This window comes from Syngnathus floridae, chromosome 1 (assembly GCF_059516105.1).
Source record: "Syngnathus floridae isolate MCC-2025c chromosome 1, RoL_Sflo_1.0, whole genome shotgun sequence".
Lineage (NCBI taxonomy): Eukaryota > Metazoa > Chordata > Actinopteri > Syngnathiformes > Syngnathidae > Syngnathus > Syngnathus floridae.
Window position 1 is genome coordinate 21,431,722 of NC_142413.1, and position 27,667 is coordinate 21,459,388.

A 27,667-nucleotide genomic window follows, 5' to 3' on the forward strand; every position below is an offset into this window, starting at 1 on the left:
CGATCCGCTCGGCGGGGGCTATTTTCGGCCACTTGGCTTGTGCGCACGGCCTCCCGGATGTGCCGGGCGGGTGCGCGAGCTCGCCGGCCGCTGGAAGTCCAATGAGGCGCCGCGATCTCCTCCGCGGTGCTTATAAAGTGCCGATCCGCTCGGCTTGGAGCTATTTCCGGCCTCCCGTTGGTGCCGGGCGGCGTGCGCGAGCTCGCCGGCCGCGATCTCCTCCGCGGTGCTTATAAACAGCCGCATGCGCACGGCCTCCCGGAATTTGAACACATTTCGTCAATAAATTTCGCATATTGAATTTTGAAGTTTAATATAATGCAACAATTGAGCTCGACTTATACAAAGGATATATCATAAAATCGTAAATTTCCGTCGAATTTTAGGGGGTCGGCTTATACACCGAGTCAACCTGTACACCGGCAAATACGGTAATTATTAATTTTATACCACTAATTGGCTGGGTTAAATCAAAATTGTTCTACTTCTGTACGTGGAGTCCGTGTAAGTTATCAAGCCCTGTTCTTGGGCCTATAAAGGCTATGGAAGCAAAAAAGGACAACTTTCTATAGTCAATGATTTCAGACATTACTGTCATGCTTTCTGTGAATAGTAGTGATACTTCACGAGAGCTAATGAAAAAAAAAAAAAAAATCAAGTGCAATACTCAAGTTAGAAAATTTTAAATTTGTGAGCTAAAAAAAAACAACGCTTCAATACATGTGTAAACAAGTTTAATTAAGGTCACTTTTAAATTAAAAAAATACTTGTCTTTTGCATGTGATTGGACAAAAAGTACTGTAGGATATTAGAAACAAACTCTGACTTGTAATTGGTAGCTGGACCTTGCGCGGTACAAATTTTCTTGTAAGCGACCAGTTTGTTCATTTGAGCAATGTTTCCATCATTCACACAAAGCAGAGGAATGAGCGAATGATAAATTTATTATAGCTTTGTCACAACAGAATCAAAGTTGACATTGCATCCTAATGTGTAAAAATATACAGATTTGCTCAATCAAGCACTGACTCAAAAGTTCTGCTGTACTGGAATTCTTTCAAGAGGAACACTGCAAGCTCATCTTTTAATGGCGAATTCTGAACGGCAGCAAAAGCGTTTATGTGAGCATCTCATACAAAGGTGATGCGGGTTCTAGCCTGGTTGATCTGCCACACGTTGAGCTCCTCGTACTCCTCTAGGGCCTCCTGGAACATGGCGGGGGTGAAGCCCCGCGACACACATCGCTGCTCGGCCTCCGACATGCGTACCACGCCGCCGCGGCCTGCCACGCCCTCTGCGGCCAGCTCACGCACCAAAGAAAAGATGACATCGGCCGGACGCTGAGTCCTGTGGACAACAGGAGGACCTTAGGACCAAAATATGGTCTCAATGTGGCTTCAACTACACTACGGACAAGCCAGACTGGAGCTAAAAAGGTAACTTTGCCAGCTAGTTTGCCCAAAAAGCACCTAATAGAGGGTGAGCCATTTCATTGCTGCTCCATCCATAAAATATCTTTACAGCTTCCTCCAGCACACATGCAGTTTCTCTTTCTGCTACGAGAGAACCTCGTAAAAAATTTTTTTGAAGGTCGGTGGGACCTGCGGGCACTTGTTATGAGCGCAGAGCATTCATTAAAAGGTTGTCGTCAAACCTTGTGTTGCTTGACTTGTCAGTTTGCAGCGAATCCTTGGACATCTCCATCAGCCTCATGGCCTCGTTGATGTCCTCCTTCTCCACGCAGTCCATCAAGCGGAGGCGGGTCTGCGCGGGGAGAAGGCATTATATTAGCAACAATTTAAAGCTAGCAAAACATCCTTCCAAAGTCAGAAAAATGTGACGTTACTATTTCCCCATTTAGTTGGATAGGACCAGGGTAATAGAAGTTTGATTTTTCACCGGATCCACGTTGACACATGTCACATGCAATCTTTTGATTTTAAAGTGGCAACCCAAAAAAAGCCTCGCTTTAGATCTGTTTTTACCTAAAAATGGCTTGCCATTGACCTAAAACATTTCAGAAAATTGGTTTTCTAGTAATCTCTGCCTGGAGATCCTAATGTGCCGATTCCTGTGTAACCAAAACATTTTTTAAGCCCACTTACATCATTGTAGTAACATTACTCCTGGCCAAAATATTGTACGTAATGTGGATTTTATTTAAGTTAATGTTTAGAAGTGAGATTCATTAGAATAAATAGAAAGACAACTTTCTTTTTATACTTATTTGACAAAGGGTTAATTCCAACAATGCTTGTACAGTGAATGATTTAGAATGGCGTCAGTTTAAGTCAGGAGCAAAAACCCTCAACATCATTCCTCAACACTTTGCAACAAATCGGTTGTGGTCGCTTTGTGACTTTGCTGCTTCTTGATGACGCCGGCTGCGCTGTGCCGGCACTGTCAGACCGAGACAAGTGCAATGCCCTCTGGGATGGCCGGCAATTGCCCAAGTCTCCGCCTCTCAACACCGGCTAGTCTCTTTGCAGGCCCCAACGGGATCATCGTGTCTCTTCCGAGCACACTCAGTTTTGCATGGGTTTGCACAGCTGGCACACGGGCTGACTGCCCACCCTGCAAAGCTGACTGTACTCGGACCATTCTTGAAGATTTGTCTTTCAAGGAATGGAAGACGTCTGACACCTGGTGGACATAAACGCGCAGCACAAGGCCACCCAGCTATAGCAAGTGCTGTTTTTGCAGTAGGTCCATGATGCTACTACCTGCACAAACAGCACTTTTTGCAGCCAGAGGCAAACCACATGTCAAAAGGTCTCAGGAAAATTAGGATTCACATCATTGTTTTTGTCCAGCGTGGGAAAGAAGTGCTCACGGCGCAGTAGATTGGCTTTTTATCACTACCTGCACTGTAAGCACTTTAGCTCACACTGAACCACTGATGAAACCAATTGAAGAATTGTTACTTGCGGGCTCGGTAATTAGAAAGCCAACCTCTCTATTCATCACAGGAGAACAATCCATGCTTTGGGCGAGGGGAAAAAAAATTGTTGTATCACTCCTGGGATGCTTTAAACAAATCGAAACTTAAAATTGCAAACAAATATGGGATATAATAAAAACATGCATCAAAATGTGGTAGAACCCAAAGTTGTGACAAACTGAAGTATAAAAGTCTCTTTCATAATTCATGGTCCATTTGACTTTATTTTAGTGTAAACCGAACCCAAGGGATTCTCACTTTACGCGAGTTCCACTCTCGTGGTGGTAAACCCTAACCCCTCAAGGCATATTAGGGTGATTGAAAATGTACCTCTTGTAAGCAATATTAATATTATGCCAACAGTGTTCTCACCAGCGCAGTGGAGAGGCGGAGGATGGAGAGGAGGGTGCGGGCTGAGGTGAAGGTGGTGTCCTTGCTGACCCGTGCCTCCTTCCTCATTTCCACGTAGGCAGCGGTGATGTAGTCTGCCAGCGACTCGGGCACCACTGGCTGCTTCTTCTTACACACGTAAATGTAACGTCTGTGGGGAAAGGAACATTGGACAAAGACACGTTACAACGTGCACCAAAACAAGCCTCACTCCAATCTCCTTCATAACTCCACACAACTATCCTACCTGCATACACACCTTACAGTACTACTCACAAATAAAGTCATATAAACGAGCTTAAAATGTGAATTATTTTTCTACATGTTGAATAAAAAACTACTGAAAACTAGTCAATTCCTGAAACAAAAAAATGGAACATTTTATTTTGGGCATACACACCTTACAGTACTACTCACAAATAAAGACATATAAACGAGCTTAAAATGTGAATTATTTTTCTACATGTTGAATAAAAAACAACTGAAAACTAGTCAATTCCTGAAACAAAAAATGGGACATTTTATTTTGGGCATTTTTTTTGAATTCACACTGGCACAGTCAATTTGTAATAATGTACTTTTCTAATGTAGGGATGGAAATTTAACAGTTACAAATATTTATTAATTGATGATTAAAATTGTTAGTTGCAACCAACACACACCTCATGAGCTTCATGTCGATGGGAGTGAAGTGCGTGGGGGGCTGACGGCAGTGCTGGTGCACGTAGGTGATGTGCTGGGCTAGACGCAGGTCGGCGTCTGCGTCCGGCTTGTCCTGGATGAGCCAGAGCAAGTCGAAACGCGAGAGCAGCGCGGCCGGCAGCTGGATGTTCTGCTCGATGCTCTTCTTGGGATTGTAGCGGCCGTATGCCGGGTTGGCGGCGGCAAGGATGGAGCAGCGAGCGTTCAGGGAGGTCATAATGCCAGCCTGTTTAGTGGGGGGGTGGCGTTAGGATTTCTCAAACATATAAAGTGTAATTGTAAAACAAGAAAAGCTTGCCTTGGCAATGGAAATGGTCTGTTGCTCCATCACTTCATGGATGGCTGTGCGATCGGCGTCGGCCATCTTGTCAAACTCATCGATGCAACACACGCCCAGGTCTGCCAGCACGAGCGCTCCGCCTTCCAGGGTCATCTCGCCCGTTAATGGGTCACGCATCACAGCTGCCGTCAAACCCACACCCGAGGAGCCTCTGCCCGTCGTGTACTGGCCTGAGACCAACAACAAGCGGGGGGGAGGGTTATTGATAAACGTGCAGGCAATATCTGCTTATTAACAACTTCAAAATGATATTGTTCACTCACTGCGGGGAGCCAGGCGATCAATGTAGGACAAGAGTTGGGATTTGGCTACTCCAGGATCTCCCATTAAGCAGATGTTGATATTACCTTGGTGGACATTGCAAGATGAGTGTCACGGTGCGACATTACACATAGAGGAAAACATTGGCAGATGCTGTTCTACGTGTTAAGGTCATTTTAAGCAGAGTAAACATGGCCTAAATGGGAGCGATCACTCACCTCTGATCTTCATGCCTTTAGGAGCTTGTTGAACACCTCCGACGAGCATCAGAAGCAGAGCCTTCTTCACATCCTCGTGGCCGTAAATCTCAGGCGCAATTGATCCAGACAGTTTTTCGTAAAACCCTTCCTCTACAAAGAGAAACAACAAAACCCGTCACACTTCGTTGTTTATCAAGTAACGTCGCATCACATCGCGTGGACGCAATGAGTGCACCAGTGATGCTGCGCAGCTCTTCTTCACTCAGCTCCTTGTTGCCAAGCTCATCGTCCTCAGTCTTGTTCATGAGCGTGATGCAGTGGGCTTCCATAAAAGTCTCAGACAGAAGACCCTAAGGACAAAATATATTTGAAGATGGGAACCCTAACCCTGTCAGAAGATATCTAAATGAACCCCATTGGCGAATGAAATAAAAAGATGCGTCCACAGTACCTGTGTAGCCTGTCTGAAGCCGGTGCGCAGAAGCGGCAGGAATATTCCTGTGATGGCCACGTGGTCGCCCGGTTGGGCAACTCGTGTGTTTTCACCTCGTGCATACACAGACATACTTCTTGGGATGTTACCAACAGGCACCTGGTCACTCTGTAGTAATAGTTAATGTCACCCAAAAAAAAAAAAACAAAAAAAAAAAACAATTAAAATTGGGGGGAAGGAAAATATAATCTAAAAATCAGAGCTGAAGAAAAAAGACAGCTTAAACTTCATTTTAGTTTCTAAACGTAACTAGACTATAATTACATAGGAAATGTTTATTTTCCGTCTTTGTCAAAGTCATGTTTTTAATTTTGTGTTAATGTTTTGCTGTAAAGAATGCCGGATGAATAAAAGGAAGGACCAAGGAATTATAGTTTATGAACAATACTGTGACTGTAATTTTTGCACTTGACACTTTGTATCCAAGAAATAAATAAAAACTAAAACAAACACTAACAACCAAGTTGAACAAAGAATTTAAAGAAAGAAAGAAAAAAAAAAAAACACTTTCAAACCTGCACTGAAAAGCCATAAGACTAATCTCCTTACGTGCTCTTGGATGCGAAGCTCCTGGAACTTGACAAACTTGGAGCCTCTGGTCTGCAGGTAGAGGCGACCTCCAGATTTGTTGGTGACGCACTCTTGGCTGGGACACATGACAAGGGGCATGAAGGACGACGACTGGATCTGAAAGACAGCAAGATCATGGTGCATTAGTTCCGGCTCTGATATTTTCAAAGAGCGGGTCTTACCGGTTGATATGTCTCGGCACCACACAGGTCACACGTGTACGTGGCCACCACCATCATGGGCTTGACCTCAGTAGCGCGGGTAACGATGCCTCGGACCGTCACTAGGTGCCCAATGCTGTCGGCCCGCACGTCACGAACCACTTTTGGCTTTGCTGTGCTGGGAGGCTTGAAGTACAGCTCACTGCGGAGGAAATCATGGTTCAGAAAACCCGTTCATTTGATTCCACCTTGATTTCATTAAAAAAAAAAAAAGTCTGGGATTTGAAATCATGGTTCAGAGAACCCGTTCATTTGATTCCACCTTGACTTTATTAAAAAAAGCCTTGGATTTGACTAAACAATCTTAGGAAACAATTGGAACTTTGGTGAGTGTGAGTAATGGCCGTGAAAGAGATAAACAAAAAAATGTGCATTGCCTTGGTGTCCTCATAAAAGAAAGACACGGATAACAAATTCAGGTTGTTGTGTTCACTGTAATAACTGAAACGTACAATCTCCTCATGAGTTCCGCTGGGTACTGGTTTCGAGCATCACGCGTGTCAGCAGGGTCACGTGACCTTTGTTCCATCATCAGTCGGTGCTCAATGTACACATCCAGGGCATCCTTGGCCACAACCTGTAAACAACTATTTATTAGTATGGAGACACACGAACCATGGCGCTGCTAGTTATGCTCACATCTCGTTCTTTGTATTCAGGCAGGAGTTCGTGCACGGCGTCTGCAAAGAGGCCCGTGTAACGCTTGGCATTTTCACAGACACTCTCCACCAGCTCAGGGTCTTCCTCAGCCACGTCATCCAGGTCCACAAAGAGAGACACTTGTTCTCTGTGAGCCAGCGCCACCTGGAGGATCCCCACCAAATTAGCGACAAGAGCACATACATTTTTTGCAAGCATTTGTGATTGGCTGGCAACCAATTGAGGGTGTAAAGGTTGAACACAGCTGGGCTCAGCTCCAGCACGCCTGCGATGCTTGTGAGGATAAGCAGCTTGGATAATGGCTGGATGGATCCTTTAAACCTCTCTCCAGCATTTTTTTCAATTATGTCAAACATGATTCTTTTTGCCATTATAAGATGGTATTAGGTTGTAAACATTTTTTAAATAACCAATTAATCTGCTAATTTGAGGTGAAATGAGTCAAGGAATCTGAGTAAAAATACTGGTGTGCACCAGTTAATACCCAAGTTTTATTTTATTTCTCCACCAAAAGGCGAATAAATCATTGAAACCATTATATTCTGGGGTGGGGGGGTTCAAGCCCGGTGAAAGAATTCACCCAACAGTCGGACCCCGCAGTTTTACAGTTGAATGTATACAACCTTTAGCTATTGGAAATGTTCCTTCAAAACTCTAATGCAATATCATAAACTATTAATGCAAGTTGTAATATTATCCAACATGTACTCACGAGTTGTGTGCCGTATTTGAACACCTTCTTCCCATTGTCATCCTCAGAGTAAAATTCCTGCAAGAATCTCTTGCATTTATCTGTAAAGGAACATTTTGTTTTTATTACACACAAGCCACATTAAAGTCACGGGCGCGCACACACACGGATGAAAACAAAACATTGCTGACTCTTCATGTACGGCCATATTACAGCGAAAGTGGAGGCCTTAAAGATTGTTGATGAGGAGCTGCAGTCGGCTTCCATGCTGGGAGCTAATTTGTTGTTCTGCGACGAAGACGCCCCCCCCCCTTTTTTTTTGTTGAGTGACATGGCATCCTTAGTCACGATCGCATTAGTCCCTCTTAGAGCGACCACCGACGAAAATTAAAAGCCACTATGCTCGTTTTTCTCTCTCGCAGGTTTCGGGTTAAATAACAGTTATAAGGCTGCGAATCTGCTTCCGGAAGAGGACCACAATACGCGCTCACTTCAGGGTCCATGTTTTTTTTTGGGGAGGGGAGGCGCACTTCTTCAAAGCGCTGCAAGTACTAACAAACATTAAGTCCCGCGTCACAATGGAGCGTCAACGACTATAGGGCCGAGTATGGAAGCGGCACACTCACTTTGACGACGTAGTTGGGATCTCACAGCGCACCTTTGGCGTTTCTGAGCTGGATGATGTTTTTGTAAACAAAGCAGCACATGGCTTTGGCGGCTCGTCACCACCAATATCCCTGCGCGGCTACTCCGCCTTGGGAAATAGTGCTACTGCTGTTTCAAATCCAAGAGTGAATGTTCCAAACGGTGCAAACTTTGATATATTTATTTTACAAAGGCCTCACCAATACCTGAATGATTATATTATTGTGTTTTATCGGTGAGGTAAAAAGCTAAGGTCAAACACATTTGTGGGTTACACATAAAGCATTGAATAATAATGTACCTCAACTTCATTTACAGGCTATTCGAGGTGCAGCATGCTCAGAAAATACAAACTGCCCGGGAAATCGGACTCATTTTGAGTCTCCGCTTTCAACCATGGACTAAAATATAAACCCACTGCATCTACTGCGAGTCTGGTGTTGCAATGTACACATTTCAGAAGTAGAATTACGCAATTGACAAAGAAAAATCGTACTAAAGCTTAAATTTTCAACATAAATAGTTGGCTAACATGCTAAGTTAGCTCTATTAGTGCCAATTGTGAATCGGAACCTACTCTTTTGAATAAACAAGTGAACATTTGTTGTCAAACTATTTTGCCATGTCGCATTGTTACGAGTGCGGAGGAGAAAGGACAAGCCAAAGTGGCCAAATAGTAACTTAGCGGTAAGTAACTTGGGTTGGACATGCGCTCGCTTAGATGCCTCCTCCCTTTGTTCCTGAGGTCTCATCCGGGTCACGGAACAGTCATATAGCCACCACCAACGAAGCCTGACTACTAAACTTGCTGGTGGTCGCCAAGTATGAACAACTTTGACAAGACGCATTAGGTACTCTTTTGATCACACGTCCATTTTCCAATACACTTTTTGGAATCACATTAGACATGTTTGCACGCACCACAATGACTACAACACGCAAATCTGATGACTAAAAACCAAAACACCTTTACAATGAAATCATTGAGGAACTACATTTGTTTTCGGGTGTTAGTGTATTGTAAAAACGAGTTCCCAGGACTTGTTTAGGCCAACCTGTTGCAGCCAAAGCCACGCTGCTGCTGAGCGACTCCTACCTTTCTCCGCCGCGTAATCTTTGCGCGCCATATCTACTGGCGATAGGACTTTACTCCACAATCCCGGAGGTCGAGCGTTCCGCGCTTTTCGACCAATTTAGCCGTATACTAAATGGCCGTGTTGTTGCTGGCGAAAAGTCGCTGGTCGTCCTCTCGCGCTCGCCGCTAAGAAGTGGCGCGAGGCTGACGTCGTCATAGACCAATCGCGTTGCCAGTTTCAGCGCGGAAAAGGCGGCCCTTCTTCGTGGCGGGAAAGCTGCTGGGTCACAAAGCGTCACGTGACCCGTCCCACTTCCTGCTAGTTGCGAAAGGCGCGAAACGCGGCGATTGGGTTGCATACAAAGGTAGAACCCGTAAGTCAACCCCTTTGAGATAAATAATATAATAAATAATTTAAAATTTAAAACACACTTGTCCAATTGTTCTGTGTAACGTTTTGCAAAATTTGCTTTTCTCTAACAAAAAATGGCAAAATTCAGGTGACAAATAGGATCCCTTACTTTATTAATAGCTACAACCGTGTAGATTTCCTCAGAAAAAAAAACATTTTCTTCCTACTAAATTCATGTCATCATACATCAACATGGTAAAAAATACTGGTTAATCGCATCTGTTTAATAGTTTGAACATGCGATTTGTTTAACATGCACATGCAGCAAATATATCTTGACATTTAAGGTCACTTTTAAATTACTTTGAACAACTCAACACATTTTGAAATTCATATGATTAAATTATCAAGATAACATTCAAGTTAAATAAAGCAAAGAAACCGAGAGCAGGAGGGACAAAAATGTAACATATTTTACAAACATTTCTCATATTTCTATAGTATCATAACAATAATGCGCTTTCCCCCTCATCCATTTCATTCTGCTCTCTAATTCTATGACAATTCATGGCAAATCATTTGGAAACACTTACGTACAAAATAGATTTGTTATCAAAGCAGTCCTGCGTTTCTTTATCCACTATGCCGTATATGAAGAATCTCTTTCCTATTTGACAGACTCAGCTTCTTCCTCTTGCTCTGAGAAGTCATCATTCAGCAAAAGTCTGTGGACACAAGAATACAGGCAAATGTCTTAATTCTGGCGTGACACACTATTTGTGTTTTCTAAAATGTTCTTACAAGTTGAGCTGGGTATTTAGTCCTCTCTGAATTGGGGTGGATCTCAATCTATTGGTGGACAGCATTTCTGGCCTCTGTGATCTGAAACATGTGATGCAAATGCATGTTTAAATGAGGCATTTCTGTTTTCCACTATGTAGTATTTTGTCAACTAACTTTATTCCACTATTAACATCAGAGGTGGGGAGTCATAACTGGGCCATAAGCAGCCCGACAGACTAAAGTAAAATCTCATAAGAACTGCTTAAAAAAAATTACAACTAACCCATTAATGCTCATAGTAGGTTTGACCTTTAGTCATGTTTTAAAGGAATTTTACTTTTCAAGTTTATAAAAAACAGCTAGTAGTGTTGCCTGCTACTCAGTGGTGCTTTTTTGTGCCAATGCCTTGTAATTTCCAGTATGAGGTTACTTCAGAAACAATTGTGAGATTAGAAAACAAAAACATACTCCAAGTTGAATTCATCGTCAGATTCTGGTTCAGTTAAACCGCTGCCAACATCACTTTCATAGACGCCTCCCCTGGACCCAAATTTCGTGGGGGGCTGCTTCAGGGCAGTGGAGGTGAGAATCGGGCTGGGCAGCTCACTGGAGTGGATACTGCTGCAATCCAAAGTCGAGTTGAAGTTGGCCATTAAACCTGCATGAGGCACAAGTCAAAGCCTGATCGACCAGTGCATCATTGATCAATAGTCTTTTCAAGCCTTTTCCGTGATGTATTTTCAAGCTTTTATTGTAAATTTGCACATTAATCCAAATTGTTTTTGTATAAGCTTTCAAGGAAATTCCAAAAGCAGTTTTCAAATGAAACGTACAAATAACCAGTATCAGTCTGATTATTTTCTTACCTCCAGTATCGATCTTCTGGCGTTTGATTATTTTCTTATCTCCAGTATTGATCTTCTGGCGTTTGGTGACAGGCATGGTTGGTGAAGTGATGGCTTCAACTCGCTCCCCCAACTTGGCTTGGGTGCCTTTCAAGGAGCGCTGATAAACATTGACTGAGTGCCAGGAGAGGGCAGCAGTGGGACACTGGCTTTTCAGGATATCCATCCTGGAAGAGAACACAGAACAAGGTCAGCAGCTACAAAATATTTTTCCAATCAAGCAGTCTGCAGATTATGCCAACCGTTAGTTTGGGGTCACTTTTGATTGGTAGTGTTCATACATATAGATATGTCCTGCCCTGGTGAGTGATGTGCATGTCGTGTGTGCAAATGGCGATGACTGTTGTTAACTCTGTTTTGCCGGTCTGCGGTCTAGGCGTGAGCTGTGGCAGATTGCGAAGTATGTCATCAAATTATTCGAATTTTCAATGTATCAAAAAACTAAATTCAATATTTGTACTTTACAGTAGCATTCCTTCATATATAATTTTCCCTTCTAAAACATCAAAATACAATGAGCTCACAGTAGGTCCTTGTCTTGTTGCAGCAGCTTAAAACTGAACTCGCTAAGCAGCTCCAAGAAGGCCACATTAGAGTGCTGCTCTTCCTCTTCCTGACATGCCCGGAAAGCAAAACGTATGCCGTCCCTGATGGGGAAACAACAAACACCACCAACCACATGAATTTAACCCATAACTATAGGTTGATAACAGTGCATGCCTTACAGTGCTGCTTGTTGTTTTGTGAGTGTGTTTGGTACTCACATGTGCAGCGCTACCAGTGGTTTGCGAACATGTTGAAGGTTATTGCCAAAGGTCATGGCGAGCTTCTTGGCCAAATCTTTGATCTCGTCAACATTCCTTCTATTGACCCCGTCTACCACCATCTCTGTGAACACCTGGATCAACATTTATACCCAATCATCAAAGGATTGATCAAATCTCTGACGCTACAGTGTTGTCGTATATGATTTAGACACATTGATTTTATGATCAGTAGCTCCTTTCACACTGCCGGTAAAAGGCCAGCAATTTTTCAGAGGGTAGTATGACAGCAATGTAGCCTGTGCGTGCTGGAATTCCTGATGCTTTTTTTTCTTGACTGGGCACAATGATTTTTAAAAACAATGTAATTGCAATTTTGTTCTCCCCTCCCTCAATATTATAACTATTTTTTCTAGGTCCTTATCCTGCATATTTTTTTTTAAACAAACAAGCACCAAATTAATCTGTATTACAATATCAGAATTATTATACATACATTTTTGGTCTCATAGGGTAGTCTTATGCTGGGATAAAAAGAATAATGAATTGAAATACAGTTTATCAACATTAAATTGTTAATAATTTAATAACCACATTAACTCTTATCACCACGACATCTTCACATAAATCCTCCTAACAAGTGTGACATAAACACATGTCAATCACAAGTCAGAATACAACTTTGGCTATGTTAACAATGCTCAATTTGGATTTCTGGGTGAAATCGGAATTATTTTGTGTACGCGTTTACATTCCATATTAAATGCAACCCCAGTCCATCTGGTATGTGAACATATGCAACCACAGTGGCCCGCATGCGCAGAGGAGACATTATTCACATCGTGATGTTTCCGGAGATAAATGTGGTCAAGTGAGTAGATTGTAGATGTGGTCAAGACTCCTGACCAACAACAGTGCGATGTCGATCTGAAGACAATGTTATCCAGCCAGCCCTATCTTTTAACCATTCAATGTTGTTTTTATCATTTAATTGGTGCACCTTGTGTGTCTTTATTTCTATCCCAAGAGAAATTGCTGTATGAGCAGACATGCATGGCATACCTGCTGCACAGTAAGGCAGAGACTCCTGGCACTCAGTACAGGATTGATGAGCTTCGTTTTTGTTATGGTATCTTTGATGATGTCACCAAAGTCCTTATAGTTCTGCGAGAAAAAACAAAAACACGTCAGCTTTGACAATTTCATTACAAATTACTTAAGAGACAAAAAGAAGAGCTGTCAGTGGAGCGCAGATCTCCTCCAAGGTGTTACCATTTGCCACCAGCAAATGTCTTTTCGTTCTCGCCTGGGATAATGAGGATAAGCTTATAAAAAAAGAATGGGTCTAGTAAAGCTAATGCTGCTACAGTCTTACTTTTTTCATCAGGTTTTTGTCTAGTTGTGAGCTGTCAATTGATTAATATATTCTTTATAATATTAAAGTGTAGATTCATAACAATGCCAATATTGTTCTGGAAGAATGCATAGCCATCATAAAAACTATACAAGGTGATTCATTGAGACAGAAATTTACTCAAGCAAAAACCCAATCCTACAAAGCATCCTTGGTAGTTTTTGTGTCGCTTCTTTTCGGAGAACCTCCAATTCACATCGTATTCTATCAGCCTTGAACAACTCTGTATATTCAACACACAGCCAGTGAAGGATGTTCTTTTAGGGTCTACCTTGTCGTAGTACTTGTAGACATTGGTGGCAGCACTGAGGTCCACCACGCCAAAGATGACCAACTTACAGTAGCCGGCAAGCAGTCTGCGCTTCTTCTGAAGATGTTTGATCGCCTCCTCATCAGCTGAAGATGGCAAGTCACAGTTGATTACATGTGAAATTAAGAAAGAGGTTCAGACACGTCCAAGAATTCACTAAATAAATGACGTAATAGAAGACGATGCATCTCTGCTAGTGTTCACTAGAACAGTCCCGCGCTACCAGGGGCCCACAGCTTGCAATTATTTTGTGCTCAGTAACATTCACAATTTGTTTAAAAAGTGTGTTTAAATGCCTTTAAATGTGTTGAAAACATGTTTGGAGGCAGAACTGTAATTTTTTTGCATGATCTGTCTATATTGCAGATTCATTAATCGCAGATGGTTCTGTAACATATGACCAAGGATATTTCCTGGAGACATTTAGTAATACCTCACTGGTATTACATGATGCACCTCTTCATACAACAAATCATAAAAAGTAAGAATTCTTCTTAGTTTCCACAAATTGAAAAAAAAATCCAGCAAATGTTCTTATTTCTGAAGCAAATGTTAGGCTGGCTCAATAAGACGATTGCTGAGAGTTGGACAGATTTTGGGCATCATACAAGTCTGAACTACCTTCCTCCTCCATTTCGTCCATGAAGATGTAGTCCAGAAGGAAAACTGCCATCTCTGCAGTCAAGAAGTGAGAGGGCACGTAGTACACTTTTTCCAGGCCGGGTTCAGAGCGGACAGTATTGGCACGGTAAAGCAACAGGAGGTCACACAGCAACTCAAATGCCTGTTGCGGGAGACAATCCATGATTTGAAAAATGTATCTTGTACACAGTGTGATGCAATGTGATAATATTAATTGAACTGATGCTCAGACCTGATCCCTAATCTCAGTTTGGGCAATAGACAAGCATTCTTGGCAGATTTGGCAGAAGAAGGCCACCTCTTTCTTCAGGCGTTTCACTTCCTCCTAGGACCGATGACAAGAAGTAGCCGCGAAGACAAAGAATATGTAAGAATATTTTTAAAAAAAAGCTTCCTTGTCCTTCAAGCACCTTGGTTGGAAGAGAGGGCAGATTTACTTTGGCCCACATCAGGTGAAAGCTTGAGCACCTCAAAGCTGCCACCATGAGCTAAAAGACAGCAAATTGACACTCTTGATATGTATTGGTTTTCATTATTAAATAACAACAGGAGCAGAGCTCGTCACAGACTTCCTTGTCGAAGTGTCTGGATTCCATCCGACTTTTAAGTAGGTCCGTGCAGGAATCAAATAGTCTTTCAGTTGATAAGTTTCTGGCACTAAAAATAGAATTGTGCAGGATTATATTTTAACCCACCCACATTGTTTGACAATTGCTAGGTATTGTAAACAAATAATGTAGTGTGTTACACACCTGACCAAGGCTGCCATCCTTTTCAAGGCCATTGCTGCACTGAAAACATCATCAGTTGGGACCTGGGTAACAAACATATACACGAGAGACCCAGAGAAGTCAAGAGACAAGTGTGCTGCAAATTTCATCAGACAATTATGCTCCAGTGCTCTACATTGACCTTACTCCAGGCATGTGGTGTTGCATTGCACCTTCAATAAAGACAATATTTAACTTTTTATCACAGTCTTAGGAGTGGTTCAGAGGAACATTTCTATGCCACAAACCAGATGAATGTTGAATGAATGATGAATGCCCAACCTGCATCAGGTCATTGTAATAGGTGTAGAAGTGCTCAGTCAGGTTGTCAAACAACTGACTAAACGCCAGGTGTGCACGGGAGGAGAAGGTGTGACTGTTGGAGCAGAGTGTGTCGATCAGTTTGCTGCACGCCTCTAGCACAGCGTTCTCCGTGTGCTTCTCTATAATCAGGCATATCTGAGTCAGGATCTGGTCCAGATGCTGGTGACAATCAACAGATGAGCATGAGAAAAAGCAGAGAAAAGAGGAAAAATAGTTAAGTGTAGCCTAAACAAGGTACAACAATTCAAGGTGACATAACAAAACAGGTCAAGATAAACTGTCATAAAACCAAATTAAATTAAAATCAAATTAAAATGAAATTAGTTGCTAGGAAGAACCTACCTTCTCCATCCACTGCGCACTGCTGGAGGTATCCAGGTTGAAGTAGAGCGGCACTTGCAGGAGGAGTTTTACTTTCCCTGGGTCTGCTGAATACTGCGCAGGGGAAGCAAACATGCATATACAGTAAAGGTTCAACCATGAACGCTACAATAAATGAGTTTGGATTGCCACAACATTTGTGCTGGACTCGACTAAGAATCCACAACTGTTACCTTGGCCAGCAGCTGTGACAGTAAAGGGATGAAATGGGTCGTGATACGATGCCTGTCCTGTTCCCGGGTCTTTATTTGCTTTGCACTCAGGCCCTTTGTGGGAACACGTGAACACAGATCAATTTTGACAAAAGTCTTGGTACTATATGCCTCATAATTAGTTGGATGTAAAAATCAATGTGTGAGAGGAAAGACTTAAAAAGTTAGAGCCGAAAATGCAGAGGACATGGACAAATGGAAGAGGATGATTTCCAGTGGCACTCCGTGCATAGGTTTGAGCAGAATGAGAAACAGGAACAAAAATAAAATTGTCTTGGGCTCACTGGGCCACACGTCTGAACTGTTGTGCAGTGTACGTAGTTCTGCAATTAGCTTTGATAAGCGGCTCACCTCTAGCAACTAATTTCGCTGCCCTTCGAAAGCAGATGAACACATTAACAATGTCGCAGATGTGTGGCAAATTACACGAGGTTTCACTCAACAAAATATGTTTGTAGCTATGAAGCCGGATGCAGCCGATGGCCGCATCAATGGATACAGTATTACAGTGTTTTACAATAATATGTAAAATATGTATTTCGCTTCATTTTGTTCAAGTCAGTAACGTTCGGCCGCATAGCTTGATGCGCAGTGGAGATTCGCAAAACGCTTTTTTGGCAATTGTATGCTTCCAAATTTGAAGACAAGGGATGTGAAAGGATATTTTCTGTTGCCATGATATGAAGCCAGGAACTACTAAAACAGAAACTTGAATACTACTCTCTTCCCCAAAAAGAGGGATAATTCTACTGAAAAGTGGGGGGTACACTCCATATTTTCTACCACTATCACTTCTTGTGGATGTAATAGTTTGAATACTTTTGGCCTTACAGCGTACCGTATGTGTAGTCTTGTATGTGCCATGACATGTAGCCGCCAAAAGAAAGCCTCATATATAAAGTACATAAAACTACACAACCGTTCAAAGGTTTTGGGTCACCCAGACAATTTAGTGGTTTCTATGAAAACTAACATGATTGCACAAGGCTTTTTCAAGGCTTTTCAAATCATCCATTAACCTTCTAACACAATTAGCAAACACAATGGACCATTGGAACACTGGAGGGCTGTTTGTTGGAAATGGGCCTTTATACACCAATGTAGATATTGCATTAAAAACCAGACGTTTGCAGGTAGAACAGTTATTTCCCACATTAACAATGTATAGAGCAGGGGTCACCAACACGGTGCCCGCGGGCACCAGGTCGCCCGTGAGGACCGCATGAGTCGCCCGCAGAACTGTTCTAAAATTAGCTCAAAATAGCGGCACTTGTCAGTGAGCTGCATCTATTTATTTTACAGTCAAACCTCGGCTTTCGAACGTCCCGGTTCTCGAAATAATTGGAATTCGAACCAAAAAAATTCGAGATATTTTTGCTTCGGTTGTCAAACAAAATTCGGAGGTCGAACCTCGCGAGATGAGCCGGGAAGACCCGAGAAAACCCGACCGCGCGGCCTGGATGCCGACTGAGTCCGTTGTTATTGTATTTTCGTTACTTTGAGGATTGTATTAACCCCTAATCATGCCTCCAAAGAAAGCAAGTGGAAGCAGTAAAGCCATCCTAAAACAAAAAGACGCTCTTAAAGCAATGCTACAGTGGGCGCCCGGCGTGGGGCGGTTGCGCGATCGGACCAAATTAAGAGCCCTGCGCAATGAGTTCCACTTAAATTTTGGAAAGTACATCAGGACTTTAAAAATATCTAGTAAATTTTAGCGACGGCTCTGTCACAATAATGCGACCAACGCGGTGCAGTTGCGCGGTCGGCGACGCGCTACGGTTGCGCGTTCGGCGGTGCGCTGCGGTTGCGCGATCGGACCAAATTAAGCTCCCTGCGCCCTGAGGTCCACTTAAAAGTTTTAAAGTACATCAGGACTTTAGAAATATTTTCTAAATTATAGCGACCTCTCTGTGACAATAATGCGACCAGGGCGGGGCAGTTGCGCGGTCGGCGACGCGCTACTGTTGCGCTTCGGCGGTGCGCTGCAGTTGCGCGATTGGACAAAATTAAGCTCCCTGCACACTTAGGTCCACTTAAATTTGGGGAAGTACATTAGGACTTTAAAACTATTTTCTAAATTTCAGCGACGGCTCTGTCACAATAATGCGACCTGCGCGGTGGGCGACGCGCGACGGTTGCGCGTTCGGCGGTGCGCTGCAGTTTCGCGATCCGACAAATATGCGCAAATGAAAAACTGCTTAAAAAAGGCGGGGTTTTTTTTGTCTTGAAACGGATTTAAAAAAAAAAAAAACATTATTTGTAATGGGAAAACCAGATTCGGAATTCGACCAATTCGCTTCTCGCCTTCTGGAACGGATTGTGGTCAAAAACCAAGGTTTGACTGTATTTTTGCTATTCTTGTTAAAATCACACTTACATGTGAACTGGAAATGACAATAATAACACATAGTAAAAGCCAAATTAAGCAAATTGGCTATTTCAGAATTGTGTGTCAAACTGGTAGCCCTTTGCCTTAATCAGTACCCAGGAAGTAGCTCTCGGATTAAGAAAGGTTGGTGACCCATGGTATAGAGTGTATTCTTGATTAGTTTAATGTTATACTGATTGAATTTTTTTTTTTTTAATTTTAAAAATACGTACATTTCTAAGTGACCCCAAACTTTGGAATGGTAGTGCAAATATATGTTTACAGTATATGTCCCCACCTTCTTGACCCAGATTCTCCCAACCGGTGGGGTTGCCTCCATTGCCCGTCGAATCGCACATACCATCAATTCGATGAGTGTGTCCTCCTCCACGTTTGTCAAATCTGACCAAAAAAAACCCCCTTTTTTTCTTAATGTACACTGAAAAGAATACTAGAGAACACATATGGTATGTTTGTGAGTGACTTTGAATCCTCACCATCTTCCTGTAGCAAAAGAGTTGTCATGCACTCCCAGTCTTTTAATTCCGCAGCAGCAACATCCCACAGGCTGTCAACCAGGTAAATTCCATGCTCGTGGAACTATCCACAGGTGGAAAATAGGAGTCGCTCAAGGGAACGTTTTGATCTTTCATTCAGTTTTCTTGACAAATTTCAGGAGGCCGGTGGCTCAAAAGAGAAACAAAAAGTATCTACCTTACACTGGACGTAGAAGTTGATGAGTTCTTGGAAGAAGGCAGAATTGATGCCTTGCTCGTTCTCACTGTCAATCACACTTTTCAGCCTACGAGAAAAACACAACACAATACAATATGAACCACTTTTAGGGACAAAATCACATTTTCCATTCAAGGTCAAGAGTCACATAATGCACACCTGCACTCACAGGAATTTGACATGGAAAGGGAACACAACTCAAATCTTTTGGTTCATGCAGATGTGATTATTTAGTGATATTCTAGTGGCTGTTATAACATTGCTAAAACAGATGCTATTGTGGCTTTAGCACTGTACTGAGAAAATGAGTAAATGAGGAGGGGAAAAGTACTTCAGATAGAGGAACAGGCCAGCTGCAGACGCCAAACTGTGTTGTGCGGCGTAAACTAGGGTATAGATATGAGCGCACTCCTCCTCCTGCAGGACTTCACCCGTGCTCCTGCACACAAATCAAGTTCAGTTGAAGTTAGAGTTCTGTCGGACGTACCACGCACAAACAGATTCGCAATAGATTGGACTTTTAATTGTACTAAGTTCATCTTGTTTTTCCTTGTTTTAATCACTTCACTGGTTTCTTTTATATCAAACAAATTGTTTTAGGTTCTTTACCTGACATGTTTCGGCGATTTCTTCCGCATGAAGGCGGAAGAAACCGCCGAAACATGTCAGGTAAAGAACCTAAAACAATTTGTTTGATATAAAAGAAACCAGTGAAGAGATTGGACTTTTGTCTTTAGATCACACACAATGCGTAATTTCAATCTTTTGTCAAATTACAGATATTAGCCACTTACTGTTGGATTTGCAATAACAGCTTGATCACTTCCACAGCAATCTCATATTGCTTGTCCATCACCATGTTGAGCATCCTCTTCTGAACACAGACAGAAACACACACTACATTTACCTGGCAAAACACATTTTTAGAAGAGATAATTGATTTGAAGCCAGTCAGGAGGAAAGATTACAAGACATATGTTTTTTAAAAAGGCATTCAGTATTAATAAAAGAAGGCGTAAATAAAAAAATATGCCAAGCAAACAGATAGTCCAGAGGGAAGTCTCACTTTAAATCTATTGGTGAAAAGCTCCAGGTGACCAATAAACTTCTTCTCCGTATAAAGATTCTGCAGGCTTCGCACACACTGCAGACGCACCACGCTTTGCTGCAGGACAACAAGGAGAGTATAACATTGTAGTGTAGGCTTTGCTTGAAGAAACTCTGAAAACCTATCACCAGGTTGGTGCTAGTTACAGTTTTTATTGATTGCTTTGACCCGTTTAAAACTGGGAACCTCTCCGTCTTCATCATCACCATCTCAGCAGAGCAGAAGACACCTCATGCAAATGTGTTAACCCATTCTCAGTGGATTGACATTGTTTTCCCAGCCTTTTGCAAAGCAGTTTTATTTTTTTCCCATGTATTCTCTGTGTAAATATTTTATTTGTCAGCTACAGTCTGAAAAAAAAGAATGTTATCAATAAAATTTGAATCAAAGCATATCTGATTCTGGATGCATTTTTTGCAAGAAGGCAAATCTGACTACAAACGGCACTGGCATGTAAGCTATGTACAGTCATAGGCTGCAATGACAAGCAATAGTGCACCGATTCACACATGTGCTGCATTTTGTTGCCCATTGTGAAATGATTGATGGGAGGTGCTCATACACTTGTGTCAAAGTTGAGTTGTTTGCTATTATTCCATGTGTTTTGGCACAGGTATTGCCTTTTGCAAACAAAAGGTGTCCTTTTGACCACTGTGGCATTGTTTAGGCCTGTGCTTTAACTGTTTTGAAAATGTGGATTTTGAGTTCACGGCTGCATCAAAACAATCAATAAAAACTGTAAAACAAGAGCACTCTATTCAGGCTTAAATAGGATCTCAAAGCAAACATTTTCTTTGCAATAATGAAGTCCACTTGCCCCATTAACTTAACTATGGTATTTTGATCAATGTTGAAATGGTGGAATAAGAAATAAACAGATTAATCCATCCATTTTCATAAGCAGCCATTTTGTCCAGTATTGTCCTCCACTGTCAACTCACGTTAGAAACTTCATGGCTCACCTGCTTTATGAGTTTGGTCATGTGACATTCGCAATGCGAGCCAAAGGCACATGGACGTCAATTTCAACCGATGAAACAAATTGATGAAACCGGATGGATTAATCAGCTTAATTATTCTACCAAAAACACATGAATAGACTAGTGGGTGCACGTTCAACATATTGCAAAGAGCAATTTTGTCTTGAGTATCTATTTAAACATTTTCAAATTCATTCTGGCACATAAAATTAGTAAAACCTTTATCCCTAAGAAACAGATGACCATGATGAAACCTTGTCTAATTGCCTAAAAAGAAAGTAAAGTGACTATAAGGCTTAGTGGTACACCTTGTCATTCAGCATCCAGCCCAGGTATTTGAGACATCCATCATTGAGGAAGTTGTCAGGGTTCTTTTTAATCCACACGCCCAGCTCCTCCATGCAAGCTGCTCTGATCTCTACCACACGGTCACGGTAGCGGTGCACAAAAATGCCCCGGAAGGTGGCGTTCAACAAGGACGAGAGCTCTTCCTTCTTTCTCAGCAGCTACAGTATGGTATCACACAGCAGTGTAAACATGACTCATGAGGATGTGCTCAACCTGAGTCTGCTTTAAGCACTGTTATTGGCCTGATTTACCAAAAGCTCAAATAACAGGACTACTGCGATGTCCAATCTTTTACAAAAATTCAAAATAGATGGCGCAAAGTTGAGATTTCACTCACAATAATGGATTGACTGGCTGTTGGAAAAGGGTATGAGAGTGGACGAGACAGCCATATTTAAAGAGTTTTGAACCTGATCATTATGGATTATTTTTTTAGTTCCGCTGATATTTGCCAAAATTAAATACAGATATTTGTCCATTAGCACTTCCAAAAATTAAGATATGAATTACGGGCAGATAATTTAACTGTTTTACAATACTTTGTATTTGCTTAACATCACGAAAAGAGAAAAATTGGCAAAATCGGCGGTTAGTAGATGACCTTCCAGCCATCAAGCTTTTTCTCAGCAAACCTTTAGTAAATCAGGCCGTTAGTCTATAGGTACAATGTGTGTGTGTGCAAGTGTGTGACCTCTGTAATGGAAGCCTGAAGCTCTTCCAGACGCTGAGAGCTTTGATCTTCCATGTCCTTGCCCATCTCCAAGTTGTAGTAGCGCTGGATGGTTTGCATCTGAAAGGAAACTGCCACAACCACCTCCACTATTCCAGACATCAGCTTCATGGCTAACAAGAAACAAAGACAGATCTTTAGTTAACATATGTGAGTTTAGTTTAATGAGCTTACATGGTCATAATAATAAGATGGATTGACTAGTGGAAACAACTGTCTATTGGGAAAATCCAAGCAACATTTTGTGCTTATTGCATAAAAGGTACAAGTTGATAAATGCAGTATCTTTTGTTTCAGTCGTTCCAGAGGCTCTGATGCCACATGCTCACCTATTAGGGTGCTGGTGTGTCTGAACGCTCTGACTTGGGAGTCAGACAACCCGGTGAGCAGAGACAGCAAGGAGGCGAAGAGGTATTCATCATAAATGAGATTGTTTTGACATAAGCGCACCAGGACGCTGGCAAACTTGCAAAGGCCCGCTCGGAATCGCTTCGGTGAGGAACCCGCTCCAGACAAAGGGTAGCTCGCTAAACTCTGGAAGAATAGCAAAGACATATCTGTACAATACCTACTCAAAAAAACTTGCCTAAAATGTTTCTGATCCCTTTACCCTATCAAACTGTCTGGTTAGCGTGGCGATGATTTCTGCATTTTGCATGGAATCAAGCATCTCTCTGCTAACCACTCCTGGGCAGATGGAATAAAAAACAGAGTCAGCCTTGCCCTTGGTGGTAAAAATACCTGTTTAAATACTGATAAGGCACTCTGTGTAAAATAGCCTTTGACTCTTTTAAAGTTTTATTGAATTTATTATGTACAGTGCTGGATTTCTTTGCCACTCTGGAAAAAAAGGCCCCTATCTAATGAAAGGTTAATGTTATATTTGCTATCAGTTGACCCATGGGACCCCACTTCCAAGGTCCCGACCTTGGCATCCACAGCACTGAACGATGAAGTTGATGAGCACCAGGAGTCCCTGCTTGTGCCTCTGCTTGTAGTAGTCCAGCCACTCGTCAACCACCGTCTAGAGATGGACAGAAAAGTGGCAGCCAAACTTGATTCTGGATAATGGTTACAATGCAGTGGTACTCAAGCAGTACATTCTGTGGCACTGTCTTCCTTGAGGTGTGTTAAATTTACAAGACATTTTTACTTGACAGGTATGAAATCATGCCTCACGAGTGTTTATTTATATACACTCTGTTCCATTATGTTGTTACTACGTAGTATATGTTTTATAAAGTGCAAGACTACAGGGTACTAGTTTTCTTATTAAAATACGTGTGTTTTTTGGGATGCTGAACTAGATTAATTGCATTTCCCATGATTTTGATGGGGAAGATGATTTGAGATGGGTTACGAAAATGGTAAATGAATGAACACACTCGCAAGTTAAGTTACAGGTTTTTAGTGTGTGATGGTGGGCATGATAATTGTTGAGTGTCGTTTTTGAGAAGTCGGTGTACTAATAATTTTTTTTTTAATTCTTATTTTCATCCAGGTTTACAGTAAAACATTTCTCATATCATAGAGCCTTAGCAGATGACAACAACGGTTAAATGGAGGATTTGCTCACTATTAGGTCACTCTTTCCACTGCTGACAGCATCGTAGATATTTTTTGCATTGATAGTCGGGTCATCGTTGTCCAGGTCTCTTTTGTCAGGCCTGGGTGTGTCTTGGAAAGACTGATGCCCCTGAGAAGTTTCTGCTGAAGAGACGTTTGGGCTGCAACTCAGTCTGGATAATTTTCTCAAAGCATCATTGTGCCTTGGCTTCTTGGGTGGCTTGGGATGAAAGAGAGAGAGAAAATTAAGTGATGCGAAGATGACGGTTGAATGAGTATTACCTACGGCATGATGACACCAGACACATATATTTAACGTCATGATTCTCATTCTAGTCTTGCTAATTGTTGAGAACCAAGGTTTTGAATTCATTCACTTACCAGTGAGCTTGCCTCTGCCTGTATTTTGCGCTTGGTGATTTTCACTGGGAGCTCAAAGTCATCATCTGAATCAGACAAATCATCTAAGCTAAAAAGATGAAAAAACCCCAAAATCTATTAAAATGCAAGCAAATAGTTTAATTCTACAGTTACAAGTGAGATAATATTTTTGGGCTTATACCTCCAATTGTCACTCTTACCTACTGGTACTTGACGTGCTCGACAAAAAATCTGAAGTTTCCATTTGTTATAATTTTGGACAGTTTTGCTGATCAATACAAACAGAAAGCACAAAGAGAAAAACAAAAATGAGCTTGACCATGGTAACGGGATGCACGTTATTCATTTTGTGAAATAAATTCACTTTATGCTACTGATTTATGCTACTTCATTTATTACTGTTTATAAATTGCAAGCAGCAGTGCAGCTAAGCATTTCACTAAAACTGGAGACATTTTAAAAGAATGACAAGAAATTGTTTGGTTTTACTAGAAGACAGTTTATTAGGGAAACATTCTTTGGGTGCTTCAGCTACAAGGGGATATTATCTCACGAGCCACAACACTGCACTTAACTATTACCTAACCAAGTTACTAACCAGTGAAAAGCATGGGAATTATTCATGCAAGTACTTGAATCTAAAATGGAAGCGTTTACATTTACCTTTGCCTAGCAACATCAAGAGCGAGCGTGCAGACTACTTTAAACCACGAGCACCCGGATTGGCCAGACCAATTGGCAGAGGCTGTGATTGGTCTTTGGTGAATTTGCCTTCATTAAATCCTGTTACCTGGAAGTTTTCATCTCAGTCATCCACCGCAAATTAGACAATCGCAGCCAATTTACTTATGAAAAGTTATCACAAAACTCTTTATATAACTTTACAGTAGTTGATATAATTCTCTTGAAACAGATGTTGATGTTGTTGACTTTTATTTTTTTTAAATATATAGCACAAGTCCCCAATTTACAAACAAATACGTTAGAATTCAGATCCAGTAAAAAGGACGTTCGGTAAAAAAAGCAAAGCATGATCAAAATGTGAACCGAAAACAGAAAATGTAGGGCAAATTGTCCAAACATACTTTGGGCACTTTAGCCCCATTAGCTCACTAGCCAGTAGCCATGACGCCAGCACTACTCATAAGTATTAGTTAACCAATTTCTAACCAATTAATAAGAATCAGATATATTATATCAGTACTTAATACGTACTTGAAATGTATACTTACAGAGATTACGTCCGCCTTTAGTTAGCGACAACAGATGCGCGATTAAACTCCGAGAACCAGGATTGACCCGAGCCTCATCGACAGAGTATGTGATTGGTCCTTTGTGATTCTGCCTTGATTCCAATTGGTAAATCGTGTTACCAGGTAGTTTTCCGGTCGATTTCCATCGCTAGCTAATTAGGCAAACACGATCAACACACTCATGAATAATTATTACAAAACCTATTTACCCCTTCTTTTAAACTGGTCTGCATATTAAATTTTGCCTTTACATTTTACAAAAAAATGTTTTGTTTCCTACCAGATTTACAAATAAATGCTCATGAAATTACATCTCGTAAAACAGACGCAAATATATCTACCGTGAGATACAGTAACTTGATTACTCACCAAGAGGGGGAGACATTACTACACTCAACCAAATTGTGCCGCCAAACTCTCTTTGAGTGTAGAAGAAGAGATCCTGGTCCAATCACAGCCCGAATTTGAATCCATCCGGAAATGACCCCCGTACATTTCAAAACAACGCGAACAAGGTAAAGTTAGAGAATTTCAGTAAACCGACACCATTGTATTTGATAAACATGCCAGCCATTAAGGACCAATGTATCGTCGGAACGTAGTGCTTTTCAAAGATCCTAAAACCTTTGCAGGGACATTTAATTTGACATTTTCTAATCTTTTGAATGTCCAACTGGGCAATATTCCAGTCTTTTTGAACAACTTGTTCTTCTCTAACAAAGATAAGAAGGATAATATTATAAACAGGTTTGGCCAATACATTTCAAGTGTTTGTTACCTGGTTGCAGGATGTCTTGTTACACGAGTGTGACCCGTGTTGATGCATCATCTGTGGACCAGGCACCTCGAGAACAGCTCCACCTGATCCCCTGTGAGATTGAACACAATGGACCTGCACAGATTTCACAGTACTTCAATTCTGCCATAAAGGACAATCAAGGTATAGTAAATATAAGAGATGCCCTGTGATGATGTATATTTATTTTTCATGTCACCTGACCTTGCACACATTTCATTTAATAGAGAAGACCGTTTCATTCCGAGGTCGAGGTCTCAAGGGCCAGGAGCTCACCTGCCCACCAGGCTACACTGGCCTGGTGCTGAAGGAGATCAACATGCCCGGCACAGATCAGGAGGTAGACATGACCAATCTCACTGTTTTATCCATGTGAAGATAATGTAGAATAACCGTGCTTCTCTTTTTCCTGTTAATGCATATTTAGGACCGGACCCTGAAGGTGTCTTGTATGTTTGACAAGCTGACCTACTGGAATCTCGAGAACCCTCCGAACTCGGACGACGCAGTGGTGATGGCGATGGACTGGCCTGAGCTTGCTCAAGCGGTGAGGATATTAATTATAATTACGGTGAACTTTGAAGAAGCACTTGTAATACAATACAAAATAGTAAACCCACCTAATATAGATGTGCATCCACTGTGGGAGTTTCACATCTGCATTACAATTCTGCGGATTGAATTTCATCTCTAGCCTCCCTGTGCTTGTGTGGTTTCTTATTATATGGAATTAAAGTGCTTTGTTACAGCTGCACCAATTGTAAAATGCGTATATAAATAAAGTTGTATTTGTTATATATCAAGATTGATTCATATACAGTATTTGTCCTACTTTTGACTGGTGACTTGTTAAGAGTGTACCCCACCTGTCACACAAAGTCAGCTGGGACTGGCCCACAACCCAAATGGTAACTCGGCGTAGAAAATGGATGGACTGATTCCACTGAATTTGATGTGGTTAGAATTTTATTTAGGTTGTCAATAATGATCGACGTTCATTTCTTCCAGATTCATGGAGCAGTGGAAGACTAAAGAAAACCCTGCAATCAGGAGAAGGTTTTGGCAATATTTGGAATAAAATAGGTTTGCTGGTTACAGGCCATAGTCCACAAAACTGAGGTAATGCTTGTTACAGAGCAAAAAGTAAATGTATAGTTTGTGTTTTATGAATTTTGTATTGGAATAATAAAAAACAAATCACTTCACTGAAACATGCCTATACTATTTCATCTGCACATTTCTAATACACTCTGGCTAGCTTGGTGCCAATTCTCCATGACTCACCAGTGACCATCGACAGAACTGTAGTTTAATTTTTGACCCTATGGAAAATAAATTCGGTCATTCTAAGGGCTC

At 41.6% G+C, this 27,667-nt stretch overlaps 3 protein-coding genes and 1 long non-coding RNA gene across 7 annotated transcripts; 2 read left to right on the forward strand and 2 right to left on the reverse strand.

Moving 5' to 3' along the window:
- Window positions 1–926: 926 nt before the first annotated feature.
- mcm7 (minichromosome maintenance complex component 7) lies at window positions 927–9,427 on the reverse strand. Of its 3 annotated transcripts, none has more exons than XM_088386106.1 (15): window positions 9,211–9,427; window positions 7,491–7,570; window positions 6,758–6,922; window positions 6,571–6,695; window positions 6,080–6,260; window positions 5,877–6,014; window positions 5,286–5,435; window positions 5,070–5,184; window positions 4,853–4,984; window positions 4,637–4,720; window positions 4,332–4,543; window positions 3,994–4,259; window positions 3,314–3,482; window positions 1,655–1,764; window positions 927–1,347 (listed from the first exon to the last, which is right to left on the reverse strand). In XM_088386106.1, exons 1-15 carry the CDS (start codon window positions 9,239–9,241, stop codon window positions 1,131–1,133), a joined length of 2,175 nt encoding a protein of 724 aa, XP_088242232.1. In that variant the 5' UTR covers window positions 9,242–9,427; the 3' UTR covers window positions 927–1,130. The 3 variants fall into 3 exon arrangements, with proteins under 3 accessions (XP_088242232.1, XP_088242240.1, XP_088242223.1); XM_088386114.1 differs by lacking the exon at window positions 9,211–9,427 and adding an exon at window positions 8,096–8,569; XM_088386097.1 differs by lacking the exon at window positions 9,211–9,427 and adding an exon at window positions 7,661–8,003.
- A 257-nt stretch (window positions 9,428–9,684) lies between these two features.
- On the reverse strand, window positions 9,685–25,838 carry stag3 (STAG3 cohesin complex component). Of its 2 annotated transcripts, XM_088386087.1 has the most exons (32): window positions 25,495–25,838; window positions 24,926–25,052; window positions 24,463–24,530; window positions 24,263–24,350; window positions 23,892–24,101; window positions 23,243–23,339; window positions 22,926–23,002; window positions 22,645–22,849; window positions 22,277–22,428; window positions 21,546–21,743; window positions 20,216–20,314; window positions 19,944–20,023; window positions 19,481–19,588; window positions 19,129–19,216; window positions 18,912–19,014; window positions 18,713–18,816; window positions 16,008–16,100; window positions 15,796–15,888; window positions 15,412–15,612; window positions 15,112–15,173; window positions 14,929–15,016; window positions 14,770–14,847; window positions 14,592–14,684; window positions 14,339–14,501; window positions 13,679–13,803; window positions 13,056–13,157; window positions 11,994–12,127; window positions 11,754–11,876; window positions 11,191–11,396; window positions 10,793–10,982; window positions 10,343–10,423; window positions 9,685–10,266 (listed from the first exon to the last, which is right to left on the reverse strand). In XM_088386087.1, the coding sequence occupies exons 3-32, from the start codon at window positions 24,504–24,506 to the stop codon at window positions 10,209–10,211; spliced, it is 3,543 nt and encodes a 1,180-aa protein (XP_088242213.1). In that variant the 5' UTR covers window positions 24,507–24,530; window positions 24,926–25,052; window positions 25,495–25,838; the 3' UTR covers window positions 9,685–10,208. The 2 variants fall into 2 exon arrangements, with proteins under 2 accessions (XP_088242213.1, XP_088242203.1); XM_088386077.1 differs by lacking the exon at window positions 24,926–25,052 and having other exon boundaries at window positions 25,495–25,836.
- Window positions 13,991–15,329, forward strand: LOC148404574 (uncharacterized). Its single transcript, XR_015860697.1, has 2 exons — window positions 13,991–14,198; window positions 14,264–15,329. It is a non-coding gene; the product is annotated as an uncharacterized LOC148404574 (long non-coding RNA).
- A 35-nt stretch (window positions 25,839–25,873) lies between the features above and the next one.
- rnaseh2c (ribonuclease H2, subunit C) lies at window positions 25,874–27,522 on the forward strand. Its single transcript, XM_088386319.1, has 5 exons — window positions 25,874–26,030; window positions 26,304–26,455; window positions 26,539–26,651; window positions 26,739–26,858; window positions 27,320–27,522. Exons 1-5 carry the CDS (start codon window positions 25,996–25,998, stop codon window positions 27,341–27,343), a joined length of 444 nt encoding a protein of 147 aa, XP_088242445.1. The 5' UTR covers window positions 25,874–25,995; the 3' UTR covers window positions 27,344–27,522.
- Window positions 27,523–27,667: the final 145 nt, after the last annotated feature.